The sequence below is a fragment of the Daucus carota genome, chromosome 4 (assembly GCF_001625215.2).
Source record: "Daucus carota subsp. sativus chromosome 4, DH1 v3.0, whole genome shotgun sequence".
Classification (NCBI taxonomy): domain Eukaryota; kingdom Viridiplantae; phylum Streptophyta; class Magnoliopsida; order Apiales; family Apiaceae; genus Daucus; species Daucus carota.
In genome coordinates, this window is record NC_030384.2 from 24181067 (window position 1) to 24194083 (window position 13017).

At 32.4% G+C, this 13017-nt stretch overlaps 1 protein-coding gene across 2 annotated transcripts; it reads left to right on the forward strand.

The window, feature by feature from the left end:
• Window positions 1-2847: 2847 nt before the first annotated feature.
• Window positions 2848-7273, forward strand: LOC108215693 (uncharacterized). 2 transcript variants are annotated; one of them, XM_017388238.2, is made up of 5 exons: window positions 2880-3018; window positions 3231-3539; window positions 4923-5049; window positions 5191-5263; window positions 6821-7273. In XM_017388238.2, exons 2-5 carry the CDS (start codon window positions 3278-3280, stop codon window positions 7088-7090), a joined length of 732 nt encoding a protein of 243 aa, XP_017243727.1. In that variant the 5' UTR covers window positions 2880-3018; window positions 3231-3277; the 3' UTR covers window positions 7091-7273. The 2 variants fall into 2 exon arrangements, with proteins under 2 accessions (XP_017243728.1, XP_017243727.1); XM_017388239.2 differs by lacking the exon at window positions 3231-3539 and having other exon boundaries at window positions 2848-3018.
• The last annotated feature ends 5744 nt before the right edge of the window (window positions 7274-13017 follow it).

A 13017-nucleotide genomic window follows, 5' to 3' on the forward strand; every position in this document is an offset into this window, starting at 1 on the left:
ATTGGAGTCGACAAATCCAAATACGGGAAAATAATATAGTAATGACATGATATTGATGGTTGATATCAATAAATTAACTATCGGTGATGTATGTTTGTTGGTTATTCTTTTATAATATTTGGTTTGTTTATTGGATATATTTGTTGTTGTTAATTTTTATAAGATTTACTTTGTATACCCGAAAAAATTATTCATGCAATATCTGTTTACTCTGTTCAAGCAACTTTTAAGAGGGTACAGATTTAAGTTAGATGTTTCCAAAAAAATTGGAGGAAGATGACTATGTAAGAACATGATTACTTTTCAAAAATAAAAATAAATAAAATTAAGATTCGTTATGCTTTAAGTTTGTTAATTACGTGTATAAATTTATTTCTATTTGTTCACCATGAATTATAGTCTAATTTTTCAATTTTATATATTAGTATTGGTATTACATCAAGATTTTTATAACATAAATTTATTTTATCCTACAAATATTAATTTTGAAACATTAATATACTTTTTATAGACAGCCACAAAATTATTTTATTATACAAATATTTATATTGAATCATTAATATAATTTTTATAGGCCGCCGCAACGCGCGGCTTCTCAACTAGTTTTAATTATAATTAAAAAATATGTGATATCATCTTTTAAACAAATCTCTTCATCTTACTTTACAATTAGTATTTTGACCGGTTTTTTTTTTTTTGACTAATATGGCTTATAGCCTTACAAAGTGAGTATCTGTTCGAAGATATTCTCGGGGTGAGCCAGAGTCGAACCCATGACCTGGGACGACAGAGGATAAACCCTTAACCACTGGGCTATCCGATCGTGCTCGTATTTTGACCGGTTTAACGGTTAGTTTATTTAGTACTAGTTGAGAAGAGAAGCCCCACACTGGAACAGCTTATAAAAATTATATTAATGATTCAAGATTAGTATTTGTAGGATAAAATAAATTTGCGGCAGTTTATAAAAATTATATTAATGATTTAAAATTAATATTTGTATAATAAAATAAAATTTATATTAAAACATCTTGATGCAATACCAATATTAATATATTAAATCACAAAATTGGATTATAATCTCTGTTCAAAAAATTGATGATTAAATACGGTTATTCATTGATTAATCCATGTTCCGTAACTCGTCGAACTGATTAAATATCCGATTAATCACTAATCAATCCCCGATCATCAATTCAATTAATTTCCGATTAATCCTTGTTCCGTGACTTTACCGATTAAGTTCGATTCCCGATTTTTACAACATTGATTATAATTCATGAGTAAAAAATAAAAATATTTTTTTATATGTAATTAACGATTTAAAGCATGACGAATTTTAATTTTAGTTGTGCTTTTTTTTAAAAGTAATCATGTTCTTCACTAACATTGTCATTAATTTTCAAACATTACCTTTTAGACATTTACACCACACCCTGCATGTAAAAAGCATACGGCTCTTTAACAGGATTGAGTAAGCTTGCAACATTATAGGTGTGTAAAAGTCTAAAAGATTTTTAAATGCAATTACGAAACCATCCCAAGTTTTAACAGGGATAAACATTATGTTCTACTTATATGAACATTAATCGTGTCGGGATGTATGAATTTCAATCCATGTAGGTGTATATTAGTGACTCTTTCCTCCAATTTCTTTGGATTGATTGTTCAACAAAAATATCAATTTAAATCCATAAGATAGCAGTCTATAACTACTCTTACTTGCAACAACCTTTATTTTTCTAATACTTTATAAACAACATTCACCTAAAAGGTGCTTGAACCGAGCAAACAGATATTGCAAAAGTGTTCATGATAATATTTTCTTGTATACAAAATTAACCATATAAAAATTTACAACAAACATGTCCGATGAACAAAACAAATATTATAACTCTAACTAACAAACATATATCACTAACAATAACAATAATTTATTGACTTTTTTATCCATCGATATCATGTCAAGACTAATTCTTCACCCAGTGTTTGGATTTGTCGACACCCATATCCGACAAACTCTTGCTCTTATCAGCCAATCATCTATGTCGCCATTCAAAGCATCTAGCATAATGTAGCTCATTATGTATCAGATGGAGAAGATAAATAGGCGCAAAAAAAATTGTCTGACGTCAATTTATAATGGTTGATTTGAGAAAAGACCTACTTATAAAAAATATTTTTTGTTTTTTCAATTGACTTATTTTTATCTTTTGATCTTATGAAAATGCAAATGATCATTTTATTTTCTGGTTTTTTCCTCTCCCTGGTCTGATGTTTGTTTTCGCTTCTTGATTGTAAGCATGGTCTGATGAGATATTTATTTTCTTGATTTGATGTTAGAAATTATCTATGTAATTGCAGTTCAAATGATAGCTTTATCGTGACATGATAAAGAGGGTACCTAAAATTGAGCGAGAAAATGGATGAAGTGATTACTTATATTTATATATATATATATATATATATATATATATATTATTTCAAAATATCGTTTAACTATCTTCTTACATGAGGGCATGCAATTACAATCTAATCTTCGACTCGATTATTGATATAGATGTAGTATGATTTTTTTTTATTAATTAACATCTTTGTTTAAAAAAAAAAGAAATAATTTATTACTACAATATTATACCCGATAAATCGTAAATATCAAATATTTATAAATATATAAATTAAAAAATATTTTCACTTATAAATAACTTTCCCACAGTAATCAATTTTTTTTAGTAAAAGGTCCTTAAAGAAAACATAACCCAAAATTTGCTAAACCTCACTCAACAGTGCAGTAAAATGAAAAGAAAAATTATGATTTGATAAAGTCACATGATCATCTTTGACTTGTAAACTAGATCCTAAATCTTCTCAACTTAATCAATCAATTATTAACAACTCAAACTAAAGATCTTCTCTTTAATAATCGGCATTTTTGTGAACCTGTTCATCCACTCACACTTGTAGTACTGGCAAATACAGCTGAAAAAGATATGGGTCAAGTGTTAGATAAAGTCCAAGGTACTCCTTTTATATCCAAATCTCACTTTTTTGTTTTTGTATGTATATATATGATTTCAATTGGTTAATCTTGATGCTTGACATCTGGGTTTTTGTTTTCACTCTTCTTGGTAAAGAAGTTTGTATTTTTAAAGAATCTGATCTGTTGCTATAACTGTTAGATATATATTGTGTGGATGTAAAGAAGATTAATGAGTTTTTGGTATTTTTAGAGGATTAGAAGAGTTTATATATACTCTTATATATTGGAGATAAAGATATGCTTCTGCAAGCCAGTCCCAACAACTTCATTTCCAGTAAAAATTGGTTGAGTCCTGGTTCTGCGACAAGTTTTTGGCCTAAAACTGTGTGCCCATGGTCTCATATTGAGCTGAAAAAGGAGAGGGCTTCAGTTAATAGATCAAGAATACAGGCTTCTTTAACTGAGACTGCTATTTTATGGGCCGGAAGAGTTTTTATTCATTATGCATTGTTGAAAGTTGGTCTGGCTGGATCATCGGCTAGCCCACGTATCCCATCAGGTCTTAATTTTGGTTGCTTGTTGTGTTTTAACTGGGGATGTGATAGTTTGTGAAATTTCTGGACTCAAGATGTGTGTGTGTGTGTGTTTGAAAATCTATGAGGTTTAATAATTAAATAGGACTACGAAGTTGGAGGAGAAGTGTGTGTTTGAATTTACATGGGGTAATTATGTGTTTCAACTTCTCCATAAAGTTGTAGTAGTGCCAAGTAGATACAAAAATATATGTCAAGTTTTTTATGCCAAATTCTTTTTTATTAATTGTGTGTGTGCATGTGTATTTGAATAATTTGGGTGATTTGTTTTTAAGTAATAACTTAGTTCAAGTACCCATTCCGATTTAATAAATTATTATGTTACTTGGTACAGAAAACTAATCTTAGTTTGTTTGCTTTACCGTAGAGAAGTTTCCCTAGAAGCCATTGGAATTTGTTGTCAAGATATTAGGGTAGAGTAAAACATCAGATGATATGCATGCTTATGGTGAATGCAGATTATCTTCAATCTCCCTGTTTTTTAGTGGCCAGCTAATACTGCAATTTGTTTTTAGACAGGTGCTACCTTGCAGATTAATTAGTTGATGGTTTACATCCTACAATATTATTGTTTCATGGTAATAGGTGTGTGGAGTAGAGAACCTGATTAAAAGAAATGAATAGGTGTTTGCAGAATCATGTTGGAGTTTGACTGTCATGGTGTTTGGTTTCTTTAAATTCTTTATTGAGTGTCGTTACTTGGAATTATTATTACCGCCCTGCCAAACAAAGTTGTGTGGAAACCTTTCTTCATTGTCTCTTTTGTAATATGGTATAAAGTAATTATATTATGATTATATAAACAATTGAGGGGCAAAATTACTCCGTGATGCTGAAAGTTAAAACAATTTTTGGTGTTTTTTTTCATCACCTTTTCTTTTGACCTATCGATAAAATCTGCTTCAATTTCACCTAACTGATGTATGTCCAATTATCTGTACCACTAGAATCTCTAGTACATCTCTTTAGTGGGCATACATGTAGTTTTCATTTTTGCCTTCTTCGTTAGTAAATTACATTAGTTGATTTAATAAAACAATATTTACTAATAAAATTATACTGGATTTTTGGAAACTTTTAGAAATACTGGATTTTTGGAAACTTTTAGAAATATATGAAGTTAGGAATGAAATCAAGACAAAGCATTAAGTTAGATGATGTGCTGTTCAGGAAGTACTTTAAGCTTGATGACTAGGCTTTGGGTCCAAAATGTAATGCATCATGCATCTAACTTGTTTGATCCAAACCTTTCAGTTCTCGCTCTACCAAAGAGTAACCTATTAAAGCTTGTTTGTCAGTTCATCTGATATCCTTATGATATTTGAATTGCTAACTAATATCATGCACAGGCAAGCAGTGGAGACGAACACAGATACAGAAGATATCCGACAAGGTTTTTGACCGTGTCAAAAAGGAAACTGGCCATGATGGTTTGACATTTGAAGACCTATACATTGCTGTATTACTTGTATACAAGTATGTTTTTACCTATTTGTATATAACTCTCTTCAATAGAAGCTAATTCATTTGTTCACTTTTCCGCTCCCCGGCCCTGTGAAAAATTGTTATTCATATATAATGTTCTAGTTCTGTAACAAAAATTTGCTTTGACTGCAGTGAGATTAACAAACGCTTACCCGGACCACATTTTGACCCACCATCCAAAGAACAAGTCAAAGCATTAATGCTGGTATGTTTTGTTAATTGTATATATGGCTAAATATCTGTTGAGTTTAGCAATAATTGTTGTAAAGGAACCACCATATGATCTCGAACGATATTATATTATATGAAGCAAGTGGTTTAATCTGTAGCACAATTTGTGTCTTGGGTTGCCTGGAAATTCGGTCTTGCACTTGAAAGACTGTGTGTGATCTATCTAAACTGTAATCAGCATAGCTTGTCATCGTTGATAGATAATGTCCTAAAGAAAAGTTTTGTCATGCGATCTGTTTAGAGACTTGCTTAATAAATTAATGCTTAGTTCCACTTAGTTTTATTTCTTTGTAGTGTAACCTCTTTAAGCCTATTTGCCAATGTATTCATGATTCTTGATGAATCAATAGTTTACTTAACCGGCATAGTTATTTACTTATTTCTACTGATAATCAGGAACTCCCAACTTAACATTGGGAGCAGACAGAAGTTGAGTAACATTCATATCTGGAACTCGTGCTATATCGGCCCTCTGAGAGAAAAGTTTTTTTGAAAGATTATGGCTGAAAGATAAGGCAGTAAATCTCTTACAACTAATTAATACTGTTTTCAACATGAGAAAGCAAGCTAACCACTCTAGATAATGTCAATGAGAGAGGGAGAGGAAAATTACATGCAAAAGGGAATTGGCCGTCAAATGTTGAACAGCGAGTAGTTGCATATAAAGCTATCTAGAGTTGATAAAGTGGCGGTTTAGGTAAATGTTTGTTTATGGGGAGCTATTTATTAAGCAGCATCGTAATACTTTAATAATAGTTGGACAAAAACCTTCAAGAATAAATGGCTACCATAAAATTTCCCTGCTCTTTGCCACTTTCTTATCCTATTATATTACGAGATGTTCTTTACTTCTGGAACATGAGTTTTTTTTATATCTTTTATCCACTGAGTGCATTGTTTTCTTCACGGAAATGCCTCTTAGAGCTAACGCATCCAGGTTGTTAGCTATTAAGGCACTGGCATTTGATATTTGCCATCCGAAATCCTCCGGAGTATGTTAGTCAAGATTCTAAGAAATATGCAGTGTCTTCATCTGTATGTTTGCACATGTATTAATGCATGTATGATGTGGTTTATGTATAGTGTACACACACGCTGCTGTCTGGGGATGTGTACCTTATCTGGGTCATACACTATAATATAACCCACTTTAATTTGTTTCAGTTTTAAGCAACTTATCATTTTGTGTACCAAAATTCTAAAATGTTGCTTTCATTTTTAGTTTATGTTCTGTCTATTTGAAAGAACTATACAATTCCTAAATGTCTGTGAAGGTCTGTAAATATCTTCGTCTTTGAACACTAAGGCTGCAATTACTTCTGCAATCTGATGCTTCATGCAATGAGCAGTTTGCTTCAGCAATGACCAAACTATTATAGAGTAGATTCATGAAAATATATTTCGAGTCTGGTACACAGTCTTCAGGATAACCCCATGTATAGTTGCCTCTTATCATACCATAACACACTTTTACTACAGTTAATACTCATCTTCACATATTTAGCATTCACAGCTCTAAAATTTAATGCAGGAATGTGATCTTAACCTCGATGGAGTACTGAACCGTGAAGAGTTTGTGAAATTTGTCAAACATTCGACGAAGGATACATTCTTCGTTGTTAGTCAGGGACTGATTGTCACTTTGGCAGTGGCGCCAACTGTTGCATTACTTACTAAGAGGTCAACCGAAGGAATTCCCCATGTCGGAAGAATCGTGCAAAAGTTACCCACTTCAGTGTATGCTTCCATTATCACACTCGCGGTTGTGCTGTTTCAGAATTCATCTCAGTCTATCGAATGAAAGCTGTGTTGAGTTGTTTGCTCTCTTCAGCTATTCGACATTGTATATACAACTGCCAGTCCTTGATATTATTCCGTGCTATTAAACTTCAAATAGGCAAATCTGTAACTTTGCCAGATTTTTTGAATAAACATGAAATTTTATTTCATGGTGATAATTCTTATATTGACATTTTGTGATCTATCTAAATATCTTTCATAATTTGAAATATTTGTGCACAAGGACCAACATAAAACCAAATTTGAACTGCCATGTAGAAGAGAATATAAAATAACCCATTCACAATAATCCCAGAACGACGATATCTGCACCCTACACAATCTTCAGCATATTCATCTTACAAACCAAATTCACTTCCAGGTGTTCCCCTTCACTTTTAACTACATCCTCTCCCCAGTTCCAATGTAAGCAAACTTACCTTCATTGTTCATAAGGCTGTGGGATATGATCATATGAACCAATGTACACAGCCTGACCCTTCTCTTTCACGAAGATAAGAGACAATAAGGTACTAAGAACCCTTATCCTTGTCTCTCATGAAGAGGCTGCTTCCACAAACCGTGACTTAGCAGATAACATAAAAAGTAAAATGAATAGTTAGCAAAAATAAAATTATCAAAAATATTGATATAAGCCGGTTTGCCTGCGCTTAAAGCCAAGGTTTTAAGTCAGAAGTCGGCTTAAAGTTAGTTTGAGGTGCTTTTTTCAACGATTTTTATAATTTGTTTTATAAAAATTACCCATTAGTCATAATTTATCCATAAATCACTTTTATATTTATTATTACATTTTTAATAACTCATAAGTCATTAATGAGTCTAAATTACCCGCACAAACATTTTAAACTCTCAACTTTTCACGTTAAGTCATATGTCACAATTTTAATTTTAGCAAAACGGGCTCCTAGCTAATTGTGAATGTTTGAACCAATTTATATTAAAGACCACAGATACTTGCCTGCCTCACAAAAGGATTCAATGTCATAAAACTGGTGCTTGGTATGGGGTTTTGTTGGGGGGGTTGTTAGTTTCTGTGTTTCTTCATAGAATTTCTGGTGCTTTTGAAGGATTTAATGGAGTTGGGAACACCATTCTAGTTGCAAAACAAAAAAATTTTGATATGTTCTTCTGGAAAAAACAGAGGTTACAAATATTGCAAGGTCACAGAATTACTCTCACCCTTAAAAAGAAAGCAATCAGAAACACTTATGTAGTATAATAAGTCTATAAATTGAAGAAGCTTAGCGAAACGTTAACTAGAGGCAGGCCCTATTTTATCTGGCAGAGACCAAATTTATATTCATGAAATATAAGGAGGAATATTCAGTGAGATGAATTATGAAACTATGAGCCATTTGGAAAGTATGAGAGTAAACTTAAACTAGTGTATTAGGTTATATTTGAGAGTTGAGATTATAGTTTGAGAGAATTAAAATTGTAAGGAAGAGTAGTGTACTATTATTTTTCAACAAATTGTATTATATTTCTCTGTCTCTGATGTTGCTATTAATAGGTTGAAATTTCAGAATTTTTCCCCTGATGCCTTGAGTTTCTCTGCCTAAATACGGGCATGAGAATATTAAATATAAGATCACTAAATAATCGAGATTAGAGGTTCTAACTTAAACACCTCTCATTTTTGATATTTTCTATGTATTGCTTTCATCCATTGGTTTGTTGCAAGTCAACCTTGGGGGAAAGAGAGAATGTGATAAAAGATTCATAAACGTGAGTTTGCATTTTGGAAGGAAAAATTAAGAGAGACAGAGCTTTCGGGAAAAGATTAGAATGGAGGGGGAAAGGCAGAGAGATTTCAGAGTTCCATTAATCTCTGCCCTCTTCTGCCTATTTGTAATAGCTGGTGGGGTCTTCTTGATCATATATGTCTACGTACCTGATCAATCAAAATCTTGGTATCCAGTTGTTGCGTTGCTTTTAATAGGCTCCCCATGGATTTTTTGGCTCTTGGCCTATACATATGCTTTCATGAAAGCATGCATTCGTGCACGACAGGATAATCATGCTGTATCATCCAATCAACCTAGAAACATTGGTGATGATCAGAATGCGGGACAAAATGACCAGACTAGGGAAGAAGGGTCGGTTGCATCTAAGGAGAGCGAAGAGCCATTAAAATTTACAGCCTAATCTTGATAAACAGTATCTGTAATTGTTTTGTGTAATTATAGCGTGTTTAAGCATTTTGAACATAATTCATGGTGGTGAATGATGATTTCCCTATAGATTAAGAATTCTTCTTTCATACAGTTTTCTGCATGGATAAGAAAATGATGATTTTGACTCTGTAAGGAGACACAATTTGATGAGATGCAATAAGTTACCCAATAGGAGTAGTAAACTGGGACCATGCCCCTATTCTAAAAGAGTAGAAAGGCTATTTCTGTGAAGACATGTCAAGCAGGTTAGAAAATGATAATGATCTTAACTGTTTTTCTAATGTTTTTACAACAAATGACCAAGTAATCACAACTACATATTTTAGGATGTCTTTTACTGGTTTATCATGTGAAAGTTTAATGTGTAGCTTAAAACTTTCGTCCACAACCATATTATTTTTTCATGTTCTTTGGTGTACCTTGGATTTTCTGGTGTAGTATAACATATCTGTCAGAGATTTGTGTATTTTGTTGATAGCCAATGAACTAGTTAGCTTACAATTTTATTCCTTTAACATCTGTACAATAATTATATCTACAATTTATACTGTTTTCCGGCCTCTTAAAATTTTATGAATGTATTTTATTGATCAATTCTTTCTATCACATATTTTTTACATATCCAAATCTACAATTATTATCAGATTCTTTCTTTATTCCTAATTTTAAAATGTGTTTATATATCTATTTTCTAATTAATTTCAGTTATTTTATTAACTTGTCGTATCAATTTGTGTTTGCATCATAAATTATTTATTAATTCGAATTTATAATATTTACTTTGTGAAATTTCACTATTTTTAGTATATTTGCACTTATGTTTATTAATTCCTGACAACTTATCTTCCCCTCCAAACTAGATAATAAAACTAGAATAGATTATGTTTATTTAGCCAAGTATGGATTCTGGCTCAATCCGAACTGACTTTTTGGATCCGCCGTTGATTATATTTCATTAGTTAATAATATGATGGAAATTAAAAATATGCTATTAGAATGATTAAAGCAGATCAATTTAAATACAAGAAAGAACACTATATTAACAACTGTTTTCTATTCCATGTCAAGCAGACAACCACCTCTTCTTCCAACTCTTGGATAGTCGAATCATTAAGAGCATCTACAACCGTTGAAAACCCTTAGCCAAAAGGTGAGTTGACATACTAAAATTAAAAAAATTTAGCCAACAGCTCGAAAAACTCAACTCCAACCATACCAAGCTGTTGTCTATAATTTTAGCCAACCTCCTATGGATGACTAAATTTGTCGAACCTCTACAGGTCTGTAAGAAATCTATAGCAAGATTGCACATCATTTATTACCATATTGAACTGATATATTCTATTTTAACAATCTAAAATATTAATAACATACTATTTTTAAATTATAGCCAATCGATATAACCAATACCATTGAAGCAAAATGTCTTATAGGTTGAGCAAATTTTACATGATGTCTTAGAGGTCCCATTTAGCAAAGGATTATAACCAACACCGTTGGAGATGCTTTAAGTATCCTAAAATCAGCTGAGTTCTTATGTGCTATCTATTTCATATGAATTTTTTTTTTTTGCTTTACATTTACTATCTTTCTTTTGATTCAAATTCAGATGAATAATTTTGCTTCAAGAACATACATTTTCCAAAATCATAGTACAATGGTCCTACAGTGATTCTGGAAATTATGCTACATTTAACTATTTAAGTATAAATATACCCCCAAAGGCACGGGATAATTTTTTAGTTAACCAATCACAATAAGAATGAAAAATATAATCCTATGTTTTTTTCAATATTTTATATAACATGGAGGGCCATGTCTAGAAAATTGCCTGGCAACATTACAAGTGACCCACGATGATTTAAATTTTAAAAAAAAATGCAATTGTAGTATAAGACATATGAAAGAATGTAACTTCATTGCATACCTTTGCCCTCAATAAATGTTTAATTCTTCATTTAATGATAGTGTGACCACTACTCATCCAACTGATAGGCCAAGCTCCTCCATGACTACAAGAGTACAAGTCATTCTCTATGATCTCCATTCCCTGATCTGAGTTAACCTCGTACACAAAAGAAGATATCCGTCATTTCATTTCAATCCCATTACAAGCTAATTCTTTCTTCAATCCACTATGTTTGAATGAAGTTCTGAGATTTTCTGCATTGTTACTCATTCCTCTGGCTGCATATATCCGACAAAAGTACCCTTGTTCCTGTATCCAGAAGCTAATCCATTAGTGCTGTGATGCCTAAGAGAATTCAGTGATGTTTTCCTAAGGTATGTCGGGAGATGTAGAGGTAAGTGTTGCTTTAATGCGTAAGCTTCAAAGTAAAATTGTGATCTCCCAAGAAGAAATTCTCCTGCCTCTGGTATCAGATTTTGGTCTCTCCCGATTGACATGAATTAGCCAAGACATCATCATCTATAACTGAATGATGATAACAAGCAACTAAAAGTGCAAGAAATGTTACTTTATCATGTCTAAATCCATATTGATGCATGCAACAAAGAAGTTTCAGAATTTCAGTAACAGAGCCATGACATGCTTGTGCCAGAAAAAAAGCTTTCCAAACTATTGTATCCATATTTACCATTTTCTCGAATACTAAAACAACCATCATTCACAAGCCTTCATCTTGAGAACATCAGTATCAATGAACTTGTTACCATAGCATCACTTTCATATCCAATTTTAGTTACAGAAGTCTGCAATGCTCTTCCAGAAACATGTACAACAAGTGTGCTACAGGTCGAGATCATATTAGTTAGTGTCCCCTGACCAGGTTGAAGTCCAGTTTGCAGCATCAAAACATACAAAACATACAAAACAAAAAGTTTCTTCACATTGATATCCAGAGATCATTGTCCTCCATGAAGTTTTATCTTTTTGTAGCATCTTGTCAAATAAATTTTAAGCCTGAACCATGTCATTTTTGTTGCACATAATCTCTCAGTATAGAGTTCAATGACACTATGGTTCGCAGTGGCATGGTCCTGAACAACTCCGGCGCCAAACATTCCATCTTATAAACAACCACTAATCCTTGAATTCTGCTCAACAATATCTATAATGGACATTTAAATAACTCACCAGCCTCTTCTTCAATAATCCCCAGCTTATCACACTTGTCCATAAGGCTACACACACTACCCTTAGAAATCTTCACAAATAACTTGTACACAACATCAACATGCATTTCTGAGCATAAACCTGCAACATAACATTCACCACCAACACACATTTCCCAGACAACGATCAAACAAAAGCTCAGCCTCATTCACAAGCCCTTGTCGAAATACCATTCAATCATACCCCATGGCATAATTCTTAACCGTCATTGCCTCGAAAAATACCCTATCTTTTTAAACCTTCCATTACCTACATGCCCTAATAACATTGCTTTCGAACACACTGTATTCTTGCAACTTACACTATCAAACAAATTAACAGCCTCTTTACAATTCCCACTTAACATTGCAGATAACATTTCAATAAGCATCCCAGTTTCAATAATCCAATACAGTTCCAACTTCCAAGTGACAAGATTCATTTGGGACCTACTTCAAACACTTGGACTGACTTGAATATCACCAAACAAATAACAATCTTTGTACAAAAATCATAAACAGAGCAGTTCCTTGCAAATGCAGTTAACAAATTAAACTTGCTTTATACATGAAATCAAACCCTAATCATATTAGACCTGCTTATTTGTCCGGTAGGTTAGTTTACAGGTAACAAGAT